We start from the raw sequence: 21,073 nt of genomic DNA, 5'->3' as shown, positions 1-21,073 counted from the left end.
GATGTGTTAGGACTGCAACTGGTCAATCTCTAATTGGCATATGTGCATACTGTGCATATTGCCTCGATATAGCCTTAATTTACAAGCATGATAAGCAGAGATGGATAGTGGCTAGCAGTGGAATCCAGTTTGACGCGCGCTTCGTTTTATTTGGGACTCGTCAGCTGGATGTACCTGCATCTCAGAGTTGATGTTCACTATGGGACTCGAACTCAGTACCCTCGCTTCAAACGCCATCGCGTTATCCTCTTAGCTACTGAGTCCTGATAGCCACTTGCTTGTGCAATGGGTTGAAGTTTAAATTCATTTAGTATTGTTTGTTTGAATCTAGAGTCCTACAACCGGATGAAATGGCCGTCCAGTGCTTCCAGGTTTTCTATGGTGGTCTAGCTTCAATTGACACATGATTTCAACTATAAAATTACTAAAATCTCCGAAAAAAAACCCTTTTTTGATAAAATCATTCTAAATAATTTTAGTGAATAAATTTCTTTTATTTATTTATTATTTAGTTATTTACAGTAAAATAAAATCAATAATCTATTGTACAATATTGTATTATTTTATTGATTATTAATTCAATTACATTTTAGCATGGGATAACATTCACCCTATAATTTCGTATATGTCACTATTAACGCTGTATAAAAGATTTACTTTTTTTTAAATATCAGTTAGAAACTATTGAGTTGTAAAGTTCAATCTGTTTCATTATTCTAACACTATTAAACTAAATTATTATAATAACTAGAGAGCAGCGAGCGCAAGCAATTACATTGACAATTTATAGTCAAATTTAATAACGGCACAGCAAAACAAAACAAAAGCTGATAATAGAATTTGCGTCCATACATATATGGGGAGGAGTATGAGTCATCGAATGATACGTAAGCAATCAACATTTTGGCTAGAGGGTTATGTCCTCTAGTGATCATAACAGTACAAATAATATCCAAATTCTTATTATCCAAATGACGATGTCTGTTAAGTAAGTTAATAATAAAAAGGCCTAACCAAAATAAACCATAATCGAGATTGATTGTAGGATGGTTGCTATAAGTTCTGTTCGTTCACTTCCAGTAAACTTGTCTTAATTATTATTTACCATTAATTTTATAAATAACAAATCACATATTTATGACTCGGCTTTCATCCGAGTCAAGCCAAACCAATCACACTAGATGAAGAAGCTCTGGAACAGGTGGAAACATTCACTTATCTCGATAGCATCATTGATGAACAAGGAGGATCGGATACAGATGTAAAGGCGGGGATTTACAAAGCAAGGACCGCATTACTACTATTGAAGAACATATGGGACTCAAAACAACTGTCAGTCAATATCAAAGTGAGAATCTTCAATACGAACCTCAAGACAGTTTTACTGTACGGAGCTGAAACGCGGAGAACTACTACGACTACCATCAAGAATATACATGTATTTATAAACAAACACTGAATGTCCGTTGGTTGGATATCATCGACAACAACATACTGTGAGAGAACAGACCAGCTTCCAGCTGAAAAGGAAATTAGGAAAAGACGTTGGAAGTAGATCGGACATAAATTAATGAAATCACCAAACAGCATCACGGTACAATCCCTAACTTGGAATCCGGAAGAGAATCGGAAAAGAGGAAGGCCAAAGAACACATTACGTCGGGAAATAGAAGCAGATATGAAAAGAATGAATGTTAACTGTAAAGAACTGGAAAGGATTGCTTGGGACAGGGTTGGATGGTGAATGCTGGTGTACGGCCTATGCTCCTCCACGAGGGGTAACAGGTGTAAGTAAGTAAGTAATATTTACGACTGATTTTACTTCATGTTGTTACACTTATGTAACTATTTGTAATGCTTAACTAGTTACAAAATTTTATTTTCGAGTTTTTATTTTTTTTTGATGTTATGCAATTAACTGATTATTATATTGTTAAACTGATTCCTCGTCATCTATTTGATACCGTCTTTCCACTCAGTTATATATATATATATATATATATATATATATATATATATATATATATTAGTAAAGGGCATTGATGACATATGTAACTTGTACTTTACTATTTTTTATTAATTCATATACTAGAAACTAAATACTGTTGTTAAATGACGATCAAACAATTGAGTTTCCGGCTAAGCCTACCTTAATTGCTGTTTACGAACGATTAAGAAGATTCTAAAACACAAAATTTTGATTAAATATGGGACAGAACAGTAACGAATACATGATAATACTTCAGTGGTAATAACCTTTACGTCAATGTATAATAGTGAAGACTGGACATTCAGGTAGCTTCATATTCCAAACCGAATTCTAAAATTGTAATATAATAACTCAGTTTGCACTGTAATATATAGTGATCTTGGAACACAATGAAATTAGTAGTCTAAAATGATAACGGATAATCTAGCAATAACAAAAGTCATAATGTGAATAAAAATTAGAAAAGTATAGTTGAGATTATGCTTTAAAGATTCAACTAATATGTTATAATAACAAACTAGAAAGTATGACCTCTCTTTAGAAGATTTTTTTACAAAAAGCTCTTTCGTAGTAATTAAGTTTAACCTCTTTTTGTTAATCAATCTGGTAACTGAACTCCAGATCAGAAATATGTTAACTAGTGGTTAAATAAACGAGACCGAAAATAAAATTAAAATAATCATTTTTTTGGTCGTTAATACGAAAAAAGAACAACAATGGTTTCTGTTAAAACTTGACATTAGGCGATAAAATGGTTGAGATTTTGAAAAAAGTATTATTCAGTCAGGTTTGTGTCAAATATATATTTCGATTGTTTTAATCGAAATGGTATATTTTCATTCGATTTTTGACAGATCATCATTTTTTTTTAATTTAAACAAGTTTGTATTTATCAGTATGGTGGTTGTGAAGATCGTTAAGCTTTTACTTCAGATCATGAATCGATTGATGTTAGACCAACAATAAAAACCTGAATGCACAGGATGCCCGTTTCGTCCTAGTATGGGATTCCTCAACGATCCCGAAGGCGGGATTCGAACTCAGGACCTTTAGTCTGGTGAACGAACGCTTAACCAGTAGTAGACCCTTGGACCGGTATTCAACGGTGTTAGTGTCTAACTTTCAACTATGTACGCAATGACAGTCTACAGTAAAAATTTTATAAACTTATCACCAAACAGCTTCATCAATTTACAAGACTAACACTTTTCCATTTTATAAAGAGTCATTTTGTCTGCCAATTATATATGTATATCGGTAAAAAGAATAGTTCATATTACACTTCATTTTATGAATGATTAAATAGTTCTTATTTTAACTACATTTTTTTCATCTACAAACACTTCAGAAAGAATAAATTAACAATATATTATATTGGATTTATTTCTGCTGTACTCTATAAATTAAATAAATGTAATATATAGTACGTTCTACCTTGAATTTGATGAACATTATTATTATAGTTAGTTAGTAGTAATAGTAATGTTAGTATTAGTAATAGTAGTATTAATATTAGTAGTAGTAGTAGTAGTGGGAAAGGAGTGAATTAAATCTCAACCATATAAACATTAAATTGAACAGTTTTCTCGAAAAGTTGATCAGAACTAAATAAAGATAGTCAAACATTATGAAATGAATTTCCTTTATGTATACTGTCAATGTAAAATATGAAACAATGAATATAATATAAACTAATATTTATGAATAATTAATTACTCATGAGGTTAGTTTATGTAGAAAGTCTAAAAGAAAGAAAGAAAATTATATGAACTAGTATCTATGGACATCTTTTATTCTTTCCGTTTAAATGACTTTGTTCCTAATTGTGTTCTATTTATGATCATTTAATCTGAATAGAAAATTGTTTCAGAAAATAAAGAACAATAATATTAGACAGGTCAGTTGAATTCTATGAAAGTCAGTGAGATATCCAACTGTATAGTGTAACAGTATAGTGACAAATATTCTGGTATATTATGATATCTAGTGAACAGAAGTCCTTTTATAAGTCGGGTATAATAACAAAGTCCTTTAAGAATAAACTATGATATATATATGTACATATATACACTTGTTTTGAGATCACTCCATTTAGAAAATAGTTTTCAATTCAGACTAACTTTAATTAGATCACAATTGAAAACCATGAACAGTGGACAACTTTTCGACAAAATTATAGCCAATTCTATATTTGTATAAACAACAAGGAAGACTTTTACACTATGCAATTAATAACTTTCACAAAGTATAACATTAAATCCTTTGCTATTTTTCTAATTACAACATGGTTAATATAAATAGGCAGATATTGAACTTCGTCACTAGTTTTGAGAAATCATGTTATTATGGTGGACAATGATAATCATTTATATGGTCATTATAGTATTTTACCAATTAGTAGTATGAGAGATTTGAGTGTGTAAACAAAACTTATTATACAGTTAATCTGTTCATATATACGTCGACCTTGTATTCGACACAAGCGTTGAATAATATGGTCAATTTGGAAAGAAACCTGCAACATGTTATGATTTTGTTTATTTCAGACTCACACAGCTATTTGAGAAGCTGCTTATTTTCTTAGCATGATAGTAAGTGAACGTAAAATTGTGGACGAATTTAAGCATTTTGTTAATCACAGTAAGTGGAATAGATGGATTGTGTTTAGTAGCAGAATCCAGAATACCTATTTCGTCATATTTGTAATTTGTCAACCAGATATACCTGCAATTGAGTGTTAGTGTTGACACAGGGACTCCAACTGATTACACTATGAATCAAACACACAGTGCGTTATCCACATAAGTATTGAATTATGCAACGCTTCGAGTTACGGTGTGAACATCAATACTGAAATATGCGAGCACATCCGATTGACGAGTCTCAAATATTATGGAACGAGTGTGTTGGATTTTCATGTTAGTCACAATCCATCTTTTTCATAAATCTTGTGATATTGAATCTGCATGCAGGCATTTTGCACAGACTTTATATATTTCAACAAAGACTGATTGACATTCAGTCTTCAATATTATCAATGGGATAATTAAAAGCCTTTCCCATCATGATATGAATATCCATCATTTAAAATAACTGTAAAACATTGGGGGAATAATAGATCATAGGTTAGATGTATTCGATTGTACGTATTATTGAGCTGACATTGATACAAACTAAAGAAATTCAAGTACCTTGGTGTCTGCAATAATTTCCAGATAATGAGTTAGCCATTGACTTCATATTATTAGCGATTCCCAAACTAGGATGCCATAGCAGAGACTAAGTCTATTCTGGTTTAATATTTCTGTGTTGAAGAATGTGAACATTGTAGGCAGAAGGTTTAAACGAATATGAGGACATGTAAACTTGTCGCTTATTCAGATATATAATGGTAAGCAGCCAATGTTCGTTATCTGATATCTGTGCTCATTGAATGCTGCTTTTGTTCACAATACTATCCTTAAGTTTTGAATTGTGATATTTATTTCTTTTTACATACAGAAATAGATTTTTAATCATCCCTCAGCATTCTTTTCAACAAAATCTTGATTACACATTTAAGATTGTTAGATAACTTGACAACAATCGTATTTTCAAGGAATACATGGAGAGAGGAAGACAGTAGTAAACATTTCGACCAAATGCTTTTATCCATTTTTTTTAATTATTTTTGATACAAAATCAGAACAGTGATATCTACATACGAGCTACTCAAGTATCAGTTGACAGAATTTCTATTTCTCTTCAATGAATATTTCAGTAATGATAAAACAAAATTGGCTCCATATTATCACCAAGAATGTTGAAATAGTTATTTTTGAAGAAAAAAGTTTAATAGAACAACACAAATTGGAGACAGTTTGTAAATTTATTCTAACTGGCACCATTTTTATTCAAAAACTGTTTACATTCTATTGGCTCCATAAGCTAGATTGGTTAGGTCTTAGAAACCAGGAGTTAATGTATCGATATCTACATTACTTGCTCCAGTTAGACAGTGAGTAATGGTGGATGAAAATCAATATATGAGTAGCAGAGTAATTTAGAAATCTCTTTGGATTTTTATTAGTAGTAGAGTTATGTGATCATTTGACTTAGGACCGTGTGATCAGTGGCCTTATGTTTGAAATAATGAATGAAAATGAACTGAATTTAGTTGTTTACTGGGAATTTATAATTATATATATTTATACATGTATATATGCTCACTCTATAGGCTGATTTCAAACTTATTCAACAATGCTTTGTCCCTGAATTTCATTGAAATCATGAAACAATCAGTGATAAATCAGTATTAAAGACAAGGAAACACAACCATGTACTAATAATTATCATGTGTTTACAAGTGACTCGCTTCAAGAGGTAATTCTTTAAGTTCTATATGGAAGTGATCTCCAGTGGATTTCAACCGTGTCGCGTTTGAGGCAGTTATCTACTGATAACAATGGAAGATGGTCTCACAATATCGTGGGTTGGTTGAATTTAGATATCAACATCGTCAGATTTCGGCTCAGTGATCTAGACGTTAAGGGTTCACGCGCTATAGGTATGAGTCCTGCGTAAGAAATCGTGAATGCGTAGTGCTGAGAAGTCCAACACTAGAACTACAGGAAGGTCCATTGCCTTCAGGATATTAATGATGGTCTAATATTGGAAGATCCATGATTTGAATGATATTTAATCACCTTCGTAAGCCCTTGTATAGTTATATGAATTATTGTTACATAGTATTCAGCAAGTGAATTTTATTATATAACTCTATAAAAAATTATATCTATTAATTATGCTAATTACACCGTTTGTATTATCATTCTAAATTGGTGAAAACATGAAAAATGAATTGATTCATTAATCAGTTTAATGAATAATGAATGAACATTTATGCATGGTAACTAGGTTAGGGAATTAATACATTTCAGCAAATAAATGATACTGTACATTAAACTTAGGATATTACATCAATGTTATAGATACGAATAATCTATTAAATGAGAAAAAAAATCAGTGAATGGGGATAATGATAAAATATCAATGTTAAAGCTTGTGATGAGAAACAAATGTTGTTTCCAAAGAACTGAATAATGGTCTCATAAAAATATTGAATAAAATTAATCAGTGAACCCAATTAAAAATTGTGCATGAAAAAAGAAGCACGTCTTGTCGTCATCGTTATCTACTTTCTTACTCTTGTTACCCGTCGTGAAAAAGCATAGGCTGCTCACCAGCATTCTCCATTCAACTCTGTCCTCAACAATTCTTTCCGCGTTTTTCCAGTTGCTATTCATTCTTCTCATGTCTGCTTCCAATTCTCGATTCAGTGAGTTCTTTGGCCTTCCTCTTGTCCGCTTTACTTCAGGTTTCAAGGTTAGCTCTTGCATCGTGATGCATTTTAGTGATTTCCTCAATGTGTGTCCCATTGACTTCCTGCGTCTTTTCCTAATTTCCTCTTCAGCTGGATCATGGTTTGTTGTTTCACACAGTGGGCTTTTACTGCCAGTATCCGGCCGACGGATACTAGGTATCTTATGTAGACAATTATTTAGAAATACTTCCACCTTTTTGATGATGATTGTAGTGGTTTTCCACGTCTCAGCTTCGTATAGTAGGGCAGTTTTGACGTTCGCATTGAAGTTTCTCACTTTGAAAATAGTTGAGAGTTGTTTTGAGTTCCATATGCTTTTCAATTGTAGGAATGCTGTCCTTGCTTTGCTAATCCTTGCCTTTACGTTTGCAACCGATTCTCATCGTTCATCGATGATACTGTCCAAGTACGTGAATGTTTTCACCTCTTCAAGAGCTTTTTCATCAAGTGTGATTGGGCTGGTGTTCTCCATGTTGTATTTGAGGGTCTCGCTTTTTCCCTTGTATACGTTGGGGCTTACTGATGCAGAGGCTATCTTTACATGCATTTACTCGTGTGTATGTGATAGGAGAGCTAGGTGATTTGCAAAGTCCAAATCTTCTAATTGATCCCATGCTGTCCATTGTATTCCATGCTTTCCCTTATATGTGGAGGTCTTCATAATCCAGTCAGCCACCGGAAGAAGAAATGGAGAGAGTAGGTAGCCTTGTTTGACTCCGATCCTCACTTGGAATGCGTCCGTCAACTATCCTCTTCCTTTTTATCGTTACCTTGGCATTAACCTATTATATATATATTCACGGTGTGACCATCAATACTGGCATTCAGACACATTCAGTTGACAAGTCTAAAATATAACGAAACTAGTATCTTAGTGATTTGATGGGATGAGATGATTTTATATAAGTCAGTTCTTTTTGTAATCAGTTCATGATGAATTTTAGCCAGGGTGACAGATGCGAACTTCGTTTAGTGTGATGCTTTGACGTCAATACTCCCTTGTATTAATTCATTATAAACTTTGTTCTATATGCCAAAAGTAAACTTTCATTCAGTGTTATAATTTTATTCCCTGTATTATTTCATGTGAACTCTATTCGTAGTGTGTGTCATTTACCGTAACTGCATGTATCCCTTCATGTGATACTATTGTGTACAAAAATTAGTATTGTATTGTATTCCGATCTACTGGTGATGTGGTTTTGGATGGGATTTTGAGTCTTGTTTGGTGACATGTTTTCGGGGAGTTAATAAAACTATAATACATCAATCTTTCGTGTACTCACTTTGCGTCATGGGAAATGTAGTGGTTCCCCGATTACTAGGTAAAAGTAGCAAGACTTTAGCCTCAACAGAGTCGATTCGTGAAGAACAACGACAATTTACTAGATAATAAAGGTTGTCCGATCAATTGTGATCCTTAATATCAATAATTGAAAGATTCAAATTCTGGTAAATGATTGAATCATGAATTCGTTAAATTCAACATATTTTTATTTTAATCGTCATTTGTAAATCTACCAATTATTTGATTTATGTTATTGGAATTTTAGAAAACCTACCCAAATAAATGTCTATAATATATGTTCACGAAAAAAGCTTTGATAAAAATTTCGACTAAAGATAAGCATTTTTTAAAATGAACTAATCCTACAATCAACTATTATTCTTTTTATAAGCGAAGATGGATAGTGGTTAGCAGTGGAATCCAGGACGCGCGTTTCAACCTATTTTGGACTCGTCATCTGAATGTACCTGCTTCTCAGAGTTGATGTTCACTCTGGGACTCGAACCTGGTACCGTTCGCTTTAAACGCCATCACGTTATCCACTTAGCTACTGAGTCCTTTTTATTATCGCATTAATGACATTAAATGTTTTATAATATTCAAACAGGTGGATTTTTTAATCATTCAAAAGATCTAATCTGTATTTATTCTATTGAAAATAAAAGTTCCTCACCTAATGTGGGTAACATCATCAGCATATTCATCTCAACTATATTCAATAATAATACACTCTGCTGACAACTTTAACACATTTCTTCAAGTTTATAAAACTTGTACGTGTATAGTTGATAAGATTTTGTATCGTTTTAATTAATCTACAATAACTTTTAATGATTAAGTTTAATATACCAATCTACTTAAATAAGCCCGTTTATAAATAGAGTTCATTATACTGTACAACTCCGCCTGTAGCTCCTCCAGGGGCTACTGCCGGTCCCAAACCCGGGTAAAGGAGGAGGGTTGGGCATGGGGTTAGCGACCCCATCCCGTGGAAAATCAACTCGCTAAAAAATCGCTAACCAGAAAAAATCATTCAAACCATTCAAACTCTGCCCTGGGAGTAGAAGGAAAAATGACGTCTCATGATGAAAGCCGAGTTCCTTCGGAAGTCATGAGGCCGATGCACCTTCTTACAACCAGAGCGACAATTTTTATAGGTACATGGAATGTCCGGACAATGTGGGAGACCGGCAGAGTCTTCCAAATTTCTGTGGAAATGAGGAAATACAACCTGGAAGTGCTTGGAATCAGTGAAACACATTGGACGCAGGTTGGACAACAACGACTGTCTTCAGGGGAACTTCTGTTATACTCCGGTCATGAAGAAGAAAATGCCCCACATACACAAGGAGTGGCACTGATGCTGTCTAGAAAAGCACAAAATGCACTTATAGGATGGGAATCTCATGGACCGAGGATCATCAAAGCCTCCTTCAAAACAAAGAGAGAGGGCATTACAATGAACATCATCCAATGCTATGCGCCGACCAACGACTACGATGAAGACGCTAAAAACCAATTCTACGATAGGCTGCAGTCAATCTTCGAGAAGTGCCCAACCAAGGACCTGACCATTCTAATGGGAGATTTCAATGCCAAGGTTGGAAAAGACAACACTGGATACGAAGACGTCATGGGACAACATGGACTGGGAGAAAGGAACGAAAATGGTGAGAGATTTGCAGACCTATGTGCCTTCAATAAACTGGTCATAGGTGGCACCATATTCCTACACAAAAACATACACAAAGCCACTTGGATTTCACCGGATCACACTACACAAAATCAAATCGACCATGTCTACATCAACAAAAAGTTCAGGAGGACGATGGAGGATGTGAGAACCAGAAGAGGAGCTGATATAGCATCCGATCATCATTTGCTGGTCGCCAAGATGAAACTAAAACTCAAGAAGCACTGGACAATGGCGCGGACAACATCACAAAAGTTTAACACGGCCTTTCTTCGAGATGCTGACAAACTCAACGAATTTAACATAGCCCTCAGCAACAGGTTCGAGGCCTTTCATGACCTACTCAATGGAGAGGGAACCACCATAGAGAGCAGCTGGAAAGGTATCAAGGAGGCAATCGTTTCAACATGTCAGGAGGTTCTGGGCCAAAAGAAGCACCATCACAAGGAATGGATCACTGTTGGTACACTGGATAAAATTGAAGCAAGGAGGAACAAGAAGGTAGCAATCAATATCAGCCGAACAAGAGCAGAAAAAGCCAAGGCACAAGCCGAATACACAGAGGCAAACAAGCAAGTGAAGAGGAGCATCAGGACCGACAAACGTAAATATGTGGAAGATTTAGCGATGACAGCGGAAAAGGCTGCAAGAGAGGGAAACATGAGACAATTGTATGATACAACAAAGAAACTTGCTGGAAATTACCGTCAACCAGAAAGACCAGTGAAAAACAAGGAAGGCAAAGTAATCAACGATATTGAAGAACAACGAAACAGGTGGGTAGAACACTTCAAAAAACTCTTGAATCGACCAGCTCCACTGAACCCACCCAACATCGAAGCAGAACCCACAGACCTCCCAATCGATATTGGCCCACCAACAATTGAAGAGATCAGCATGGCCATTAGACAAATCAAGAGTGGCAAAGCAGCGGGACCAGACAACATCCCGGCAGAGGCACTGAAAGCAAATGTAACAGCAACTGCCAAGATACTCCACATCCTCTTCAGTAAGATTTGGGACGAAGAACATGTACCAACAGACTGGAAAGAAGGACTTCTGATCAAGATTCCAAAGAAAGGCGATCTGAGCAAGTGCGACAACTACAGGGGCATCACTCTCCTCTCAATACCAGGAGAAGTCTTCAACAGAGTATTGTTAAACAGGATGAAGGATTCCGTGGACGCTCAACTTCGAGATCAACAAGCTGGATTTCGTAAGGATAGATCGTGCACAGATCAAATCGCAACTCTACGTATCATTGTGGAACAATCAATCGAATGGAATTCATCACTGTACATCAACTTCATCGACTACGAGAAGGCATTTGATAGCGTGGACAGGACGACACTATGGAAGCTTCTTCGACACTACGGCGTGCCTGAGAAGATAGTCAACATCATACGGAACTCCTATGATGGACTAAACTGCCAAATCGTCCACGGACGACAACTCACCGACTCGTTCGAGGTAAAGATCGGTGTTAGGCAAGGTTGCCTACTCTCACCCTTTCTCTTTCTCCTGGTGATCGACTGGATTATGAAGACGTCAACATCTGGAGGAATGCACGGGATACAGTGGACAGGCAGGATGCAGCTTGACGATTTAGACTTCGCGGATGATCTGGCTCTTCTATCACAAACGCAACAACAAATGCAGGAGAAAACGACCAGTGTATCAGCAGCCTCAGCAGCAGTAGGTCTCAATATAAACAAAGGGAAAAGCAAGACTCTCCGATACAATACAATATGCACCAATCGAATTACACTTGACGGAGAAGCTTTGGAGGATGTGGAAATCTTTACATATCTGGGCAGCATCATTGATGAACACGGTGGATCAGATGCAGATGTGAGGGCGCGGATCGGCAAAGCAAGAGCAGCATACCTACAGCTGAAAAATATCTGGAGCTCAAAACAATTGTCAACCAACACCAAGGTTAGAATTTTCAATACAAATGTCAAGACAGTTCTTCTGTATGGGGCAGAGACGTGGAGAACTACGAAAGCCATTATCCAGAAGATACAAGTGTTTATTAACAGCTGTCTACGCAAGATACTTCGGATCCGATGGCCAGACACTATCAGCAACAAGTTACTGTGGGAGACAACAAACCAGATTCCAGCGGAGGAAGAAATTAGGAAGAAGCGCTGGAAGTGGATTGGGCACACTTTGAGGAAATCACCCAATTGTGTCACAAGACAAGCCCTCACATGGAATCCTGAAGGTCAAAGGAGAAGAGGAAGACCAAAGAACACATTACGCCGAGAAATAGAGACAGACATGAGAAGAATGAACAAGAACTGCAAAGAACTAGAAAAGAAGGCCCAGGACAGAGTGGGTTGGAGAATGCTGGTCGGCGGCCTATGCTCCATTGGGAGTAACAGGCGTAAGTAAGTAAGTATACTGTACAACAATAATTTAATAAGAGTTATTCACTCCAAAAGGAATAAGTCGATGGCGGCATCCTTAAACATCTGCGCTATTTGTTCCTACCATCTGGATATTTCAACAAGTTATCTAATTTTGTTTGTTTTAATACATCATTATGGATATTAATCGCATAACCTATTCAAAAGCGTTTCTGAAAACTATACAACCTTTTGTTGTACAAGTTACAAAAGAGCCGAATTAAGGATATTGTGGTTGCTGGCATTATGCAGTATGTATATTATTTAGATGTTGATTGACTGGAATGTTAACTAAACTGGCAATCACTCAATATTTATCGACAGGATCGACCAAGGAATAAGAAACGGGATCTTGTTGAAATACTTTGTTCTGAGAATTCTATATTGTATCAAAAATATAATATTGAATATAGCTAATAATAATATATAATCTAAGATTGATCAAGCAAATCTATCGTCAGTTCAAAAGTTCATTCAAGAAATGATATATATTTTTATAGTAGGCAAAGCACAAAATATGTTTCTATTTTAATATTCAGTAGTTGTATTTAATTTAAATAAAGTGTCATAATATTGATTGTAACCTTAAAATAGAACATTCGTTTATATAAATTCACTTAGTATTGTTTGTTTGAATCCTCCCATTGATGTTTAGGACTGCAACTGGTCAGTCTCTAATTGGCATATGTGCATACTGTGCATATTGCCTCGATATAGCCTTAATTTACAAGCATGATAAGCAGAGATGGATAGTGGCTAGCAGTGGAATCAAGGACGCGCGTTTCGTCCTATTTGGGACTCGTCAACTGGGTATACCTGCATCTCAGAGTTGATATTCACTCTGGGACTCGAACCCAGTACCTTTCGCTTCAAACGCCATCGCGTTTGTATTCTTCGAGTTGGATGGTATGATTGTGAAGTGTTCTCTTTTTTTCCCAAAACAGTGTCATCAATAACTTCTCTGTAGTATTTTTTTAGGTTCTACCTAATGTGTTAGTTCTTTTAACGTCGGTGTTTATACATATCTTGTAATTATCTTCTTCCTTGACCTAACTATTGGTTATATAGATGCCTATCAGTTCTTGATAAATTGAAGGTCCAACATATGGATAATCCTTTATCCTTCTAAATCAATTTTATTCGATATTTTTTAAGTTGTCAAGTATAGTCTTTGTTTCCAGTTGTGCATGTACATGATTGTGACCAGAGATCTAATAAGGTATTTGGCAGACTATTGATAACAATATAATAATTAGATAATAAGCAGTACTATACTGATAAAATAATTTGACAAAAATCACTGATAGAAGTTTCGTTTTTAACTCCGAAGTAAATGTAGTACACAATTATTACAGTTATTTAAATATGAGCAGCCGATAAACAGATTACATATAACATTACACAGATCTAATCTTGTTTTTGTCTCATCATTCAAGATTAGTTAACTTTTCTAAATAATCAAGTTATTAGAACAGATTGAAATTTGTTCACATAATTTAATTCGTCTTTCCGCACTCACTTGAGATATGTCTATTTATTTATTTAAACACAAACATTGGTACAAGGAGGCACCAAATATATATGCTCCACACAAACCGTTCGATTCGTGTGAGGGCTGGAATACTGCGCGTGCGCCTTAACCGAAGCAGATTTTCTTGACCCAGAGGTCTAATGAACAAGGCATTTGGGCAATGTTTGGAGATGCAGACTCATGGTAACCCAAGACCAATAATAGATTCATGTGATATTTGTTTCCTTAGGGTCCTGGAGCCTATGTGTAGTATCTGTTTCGAATTAGGGTTTCCCATTTCCAGTAGTTCGACATTCTGTGTCCACCAACCCGGTTAAAGCGTCGGACATTTGCCTTTTGCCACTTCATTTTTGTTAGAAAACACCCTCACCTCTTGAAGTCAGTAAATAGGACTTCCCTGACAGTGGCTGTATATGTGAGGCCACATGAGAGCATCTCGAGGAGGTTGGACTCTCCCCACCCTCGGCCGTACCAAGGCATTCGAAGGATACATATGTCAATAAATATGTAACTATAAATTATAGATAACTGTAGATCTTTATGCAGTTTTCTTACTGGTAAGTTCCTAATTTTTTATGCAAGAGTAATTAGTTTATTGTATTATAATTATCGCCATGAGAGTATATCAGGTGATCTATATAAATATATATATATATATACAACAGGACCTTACAATTTCTATTTATTCATCCATGGATAATATGTGTATCTTCTTCATCATAAAGATAAAAAGATATTCTTTTATATTTTCCGTTTTTCTCTTGGAAACGACCACCCATTTCATAGAATACTACTATCGTTACTTTCATTACTGTTTACAAAAACTATTTAGTGTTATAGGTTTTGCAAAACAAAAACAACTAAGATTTTATCATGATATTCTTAATTGTTATAGCCATAATTAATTGTTTTCAATAGATGACAATGAAATAGTATATTGTGTGTTACTTTTATTAATCATTACCATTAATTGGTAAAAATAGAAATAACAGTCAATTAGGCAAGTAGATGAGATTAACTTTATTCCCCCTCCCCCCCCCAAAAAAAATAAAACAAAAAAAGATAAACACGTACAAGATAGTGTTGAGTTTTATGATAAACCATATTTTGGTTCTCTTTAAAGAAACTAATTTTTTTTACATAGTTTACGGTTGGAAGTAAACTTTGAATCAACAAAGCTTGTGTTATTATGAGAGGGTTTGTATAGACTGTTAAATTTCATAATTTAAGCTTAGGATGACTCAGCCGTCCGGAGAGGATTTAATATACGACCCGGTATGAAGGTCATGGGTATGGTTTATTGAGGAGTTCTATACTAGAATGGAAACGTTGTTCAGTGCTTCTTAACAGTCCGTAATATAAACTGTGAAAAGATTTTTAATCCTTATAAGTGAATTATAGACATTAAAATTGCCTCTAGTAATACTTCATAACAAGTGTTTCGAACTATATATATTGGGTGAGCCATTGTGTATATTTATATGACATAGGTAGATCTAATTAGAATGTAATTTAAGTATACGGAAGTTGTTTAATCCTTTTGAAAATTACCTTACTTGTGTGGAAAAGAAAACATTCAACAGTTGGAAAAAACAATTAGACGAATTTCATCTAAACTGTTTTTTGACAAGTGTCTCGTGGTATAAAACTTTCTTTCGGGGCATTCTGCCAAATGTCTCTAATCTAGAGACATAGAGTCATTTAGGCTAATAGTTATTTTGAAGTTGAATTTTTTGGCCAATTAGTTGCCATCACTAATTCAAATCAGCTAAATAACAAATGAAAACCATTTCGTTCAGTAAATAATAATTTTTATTGTGCATAGTTTCCACGTTATACCACTTCTAAGGGAACAGTTTCTATCCAAATCTGATGTAATAAACAGAAGCCAGTTAATACAAAATCATTATTAAACTTACTCAATGTAACCTATGAGTATTAAATGATGGTTTCGATTGATTACTCAGAAGAATAAAATCAATTTGCTATTAATATAAAAATCCAACATAGGATACTGGTTGGTAATTAGCAGTTTACAGCGTGAACTACCTCTCTGATCTTATTGGTTACAATGGTTCTGATCTTTTGACAGTCGATGAACTATTGAAGTGGAAATCAAACTGATGTTTAACTTTAACTAACATTTTTTACATGTGGTTTTGTAGACCGTTGACGTTAAATCCAATTTGGATGAAAGTTTAATAATGTTATCCAAATATACATCTCAGCTACCTTCATATATAATTATTGACTTAAATCACGTTAGTGAATAACGGAATTAAACGAGACTGAATTCTGAATACGTATATTTCTTACACACGTTTATCCGAAAAGATTGTCAGAGAAACGGAGTGGAGAAAGAGAAACGAAGTGAAGAATATCATCGGAAAAATGAAAAACATATCAACGCAAAGGCAAGCGAGCCATCTTGTTTTGATAAAGCATGACTAGAAAATATACAGTCAGAGAAAAATAAGTTACAGACTCGTAATGAATAGAGTGAACAATTAACACACATACGCTCATATAAAAACAGTCGTGGTTAATGTGCGAATAATTGACAAGGTCAAAATATGACTTGAGCAGAATGAATAAACTAGTCAATTCGGAAGCTAGAATAACCCCTGTGGGCTTGACACGATACTAAACACTACAGAGGTTCGTGTGGTACGTATTCATGATGTATAACTTGGAAAACAAACCATTCGACAGATTTACAGTTTTTTGCCGTAAATATAGCTTCCTAAACTTATTTGTTTGCAGGGTTTTAGCTAAATTTCTTTCGATTCTTTTTAAGAAGTCATTTATATAAAACACTTTTAAATTATTTCATTCTCTTAATACAGTCATCTATAAATGTTAAAGAAAAATTCTTCCATTCTATTATGTTCACTTAGATCTGACGTTATTAGAATGAACAGATTCTGTTCTTTTTAATTACATACAGTTTAACTCCACCTGTAGTCCTTCCTGAGGTTGCTGGCGGCACCTAGCCCGGATAAAGGAGAAGGGTTGGGCATAAGGTTAGCGTCCCCATCCCGTAGGAAACTAACTCGCTAAAAAAACGCCAACCAGGAAAGATTAATCATTGATGAACACGATGGATCTGACGCAGATGCGAGGGCGCGGTTTGGCAAAGCAAGAGTGGCATTTCTAACAACTGAAGAACATCTGGAACTCAAAACAATTGCCAACCAACACCAAGATCGGAATTTTCAACGCAAATGTCAAGACAGTTCTACTGTATGGGGCGGAAATGTGGAGAACTACGAAATCCAGCATCCAGAAGATACAGGTGTTTATTAACAGTTGTCTACAGAAAATACTTTGGATCCGTTGGTCAGACACTATCAGGAACATTCCACTGTGGGAGAGAACAAACCGGATTCCATCCAGCGGAGGAAGAAATTAGGAAGAAGCGCTGGAAGTGGATAGGATACACATTAAGAAAATCGCCCAAGTGCGTCACAAGGCAAACCTTCGCTTCGAACCCTCAAGGCCAAAGGAGAATAAGAAGACCAAATAACACATTACGCCGAGAAATCGAAATGGATACGAGAAGAATGAACAACAACTAGATAGAGCTAGAAAGGAAGGCGCAGGACAGAGTGGTTCGGAGAATGTTGGTCGGTGGCCTATGCACCTTTGGGAGTAACACGAATAAGTAAGTAACATACAGTTTACTCTACAGATTTTTTCTTGAACTGACCAAAAGAAACAAAATCATTTTATTATAAATAAGGTTGAACTGTTAAGATAGAAAGTAAGAAAGACTAGAGTTATAATAGAGTGTAAGTTATATCCTTTCATCTTTGTGATTTGGCGCTTTATAGGTGAACAGTTTTGTTTTATTCAATAATTGATTATATGATACAAAATCGTTTTAAAATTTAACTTTGCAAAATAATAATCAACTTGTTTCGCCCATATCCTATTCTTTTTGTTTGTTTGTTTAATTAATGGAGCTTTTTACACCCAATAATTTATAAACGAGAACAGAGATAATTAGTGAGTGAGTTCGTTACTGTACTGAACTGTATTCCGTTTGGTTAACGGTCCTACATCTTTGATTATGATCTCATCTATAATACAATAATATCCATGTACGAACATCATCATCATCATCATTATCATCATCATCATCATCATCATCATCATCATCATCATCATCATCATCATCATTATCATCATCATCATCATCATCATCATCATCATCATCATCATCATCATCATCATCATCATCATCATCATTATGATAGCCCAAATTAACCTGTTCAGTCTTCTTACAAAAAGATAGTGATAAGGGAAAATAACTTATATCAAATGATTAAGAAAAGATAAAAGGCTGATAAAATAGTGGTTTTTATTTATGTGATTCATTTGTCATCTGAAACAAGATATTCTTTACAAAAATAATATCAGCTTTGAAATTGTCGGATAGAATGAACATAGTTTCGACTCATTAATTCAGTAGTATTGTGATTGCTGGGAAAAGTGTAAACCCTTGGTTTGATCAATTATGTGTAACGGAGGTGTTCACTACTAGTGAAGTTTCAAACTTGGATGAGATTGATTTCAAGTTTAAGTTGATTTTCAGCTGACATTTTTAGCTAAAATCAGTTTGTGATGAACAATATACTCGAATAACTGATGGGTTTTGGATCAGACTGTGCTGTTATTTCAAAACAGTGTTATGAATCTAATTATGGGTTTCTAACAGTTTGTTTTTTTCAGTCATAATGTCTCATGCGACTTAGTGACGGTTATTACAATATCTTATATTTAAAGTTCTATCATTTTTGGCGAATCGGGCTGTCTTTAAGTGGTTCTATGTAGACAGATATGATGAAAACGGCATGTGCCCAATATAATTTATCATATACGTTAACATCTTACAATCATCACAATACAGTCATTAATAAAAAATTGTCATCCAAAATTCTAAATTATCAATGTGGAAGGAATCATGAAGTTGTCTAATTGATGACCAACATGAATTGTGTAAGTAGTTTGCATAAACAAATAAACACGAGACCGATAGCTCCTGGGTTCAAATCTCGCGAGGCGGGATCGTGGATATGCACTGATGAGGAATCCCACGATGGAACGAATCAGCCGTCCATTGTTTTCAGGTTTTCCATAGTGGTCTAGTTGAAATTTCACAATAAAATATTTCAAGGATTCTGTTTATATAAATCACAAATACGTTTTGGACGCGGCGTTATAGGTTTCAATGGATAACTTTTTAATTTTTTTTTCTTTTACAGAAAACTAAACTGTTACTCCATGAAAACAAATTTCGCCCCTAAAACTTCAAGGAATGTATCCTTGAAACTCTCGAAAAACTCGAATTAATTCTCAGAATATCTAGAGTCTTAATAAAACAATAAGAAGATAGGGTCAATCTGAGATATATGATATATTGATGTTATCTATTTCAAACAATCTAGTTACACATGTATACTTGTCTAGGCATTTTATATGGAAATCGCTCAAAGTCAATTAACTGGATATTCACTTTGATTCACTTTTAAATGTTACTCTTGTAAACAATACTAAACCAATACAAAACTTGTTTTTGTTGATTATCAATTATTAGAAAAATGTTTGATTTATTTAAGTCAACTAAATAATTATAATATATTCCAAAAAAGGGGGGGTTTTTGTTTTATTAATTTTATATACTTGAAATCATGAATCAATTGAAGCTAGACAACCATCAAAAACCTGGAAAAACTGGATGGCTGTTTCGTCCTATTGTGGAACTCCTCAGCAGTGTGCATTCACGATTACGTCTCGCGAGATTCAAACTGCCATCCAATGATTCCAGGTTTTCCATGGTTGTCTAGCTTCAAGAGACTCATGTTTTCAACCATATAAAATTATTAAAAATCTCCACAAAACCCCTTCCTGATATGTAGAATGATATGATATATATGATATATCTTACCTAATCCATGAAATGCAATATTTCCTAATTTTAATAAATCATTTAATTGTTCTAATTCTGTTTTATATGATAAATTATACATTTCAAATTCATTAGATTGAATCATTTTTATTGTTGAATTTGTCAATGATGAATAAGTTTTTTTATTTATTAGAATAGGTCTAGGTATTCGACTTGTATTGTATTGAATTAAAGAATCAATTATACTAGAATTTTCATACATCTTTGATTGTTTCTTTTGAATATCATCATTATCATCATTAAAAGGTTTGTTTACACTATGTATTCCATCAGTACTTTGACGATCATCATGATCATTCCTAATCATCATCTTCGTCGTATTTATATTCGTCATATTCTTTTTAAATATACTCTGATCAATTAAATGTTGAAATAGATAAGCTAATTTTTCTGTCCATATGAATGATGACCGTTTTTTATTTTCAATTATATAATTTTGTAATTCATTACTTATATATAACCATAAAGTAGATAAACGTTTTTGTTTAAATTTATATAAACTATTATCATTAGTTGATAAATGAAATTCATCACCAATATAAAATATTTTAATAATTTGATCAATATGTTCTATGGTACATTGATTATTTAATAAATTAGTTATCAATTTAGGACGATTATAACGTCCTAAACGTTCAGCTAATATAGATGCAATTTGTAAACAACTTATATTTAAACAAAATTTTTGTGTTTTACATTTTTGATCTATACTACTTATACTAATACTAATACTACTATTATTACTGCTACTGTTGTTACTATTACTGTGATTAGTAGATAAAACTTTAGATATATTAAGTTGTTGATTATAAGTTGGTATTCGATTT

The 21,073-nt window shown here is 34.2% G+C and overlaps 1 protein-coding gene across 1 annotated transcript in view; it reads right to left on the bottom strand.

The window, feature by feature from the left end:
- Smp_125490 (hypothetical protein) overlaps positions 1-20,553 on the bottom strand; it is a gene marked incomplete at both ends in the record, with an annotated part of 86,901 nt that extends 66,348 nt beyond the window's left edge. Inside the window, one exon of the mRNA XM_018796289.1 lies at positions 20,226-20,553. Within this exon, the coding sequence (XP_018650516.1) occupies positions 20,226-20,553 (328 nt within the window). The remainder of the gene's footprint in view (positions 1-20,225) is intronic.
- Between the last annotated feature and the right edge of the window lie 520 nt (positions 20,554-21,073).

This window comes from Schistosoma mansoni, chromosome 2, assembly GCF_000237925.1.
Source record: "Schistosoma mansoni strain Puerto Rico chromosome 2, complete genome".
NCBI lineage: Eukaryota > Metazoa > Platyhelminthes > Trematoda > Strigeidida > Schistosomatidae > Schistosoma > Schistosoma mansoni.
Note: the sequence above shows the minus strand (reverse complement) of the source record. Positions and strands in the feature narration are given on the sequence as shown.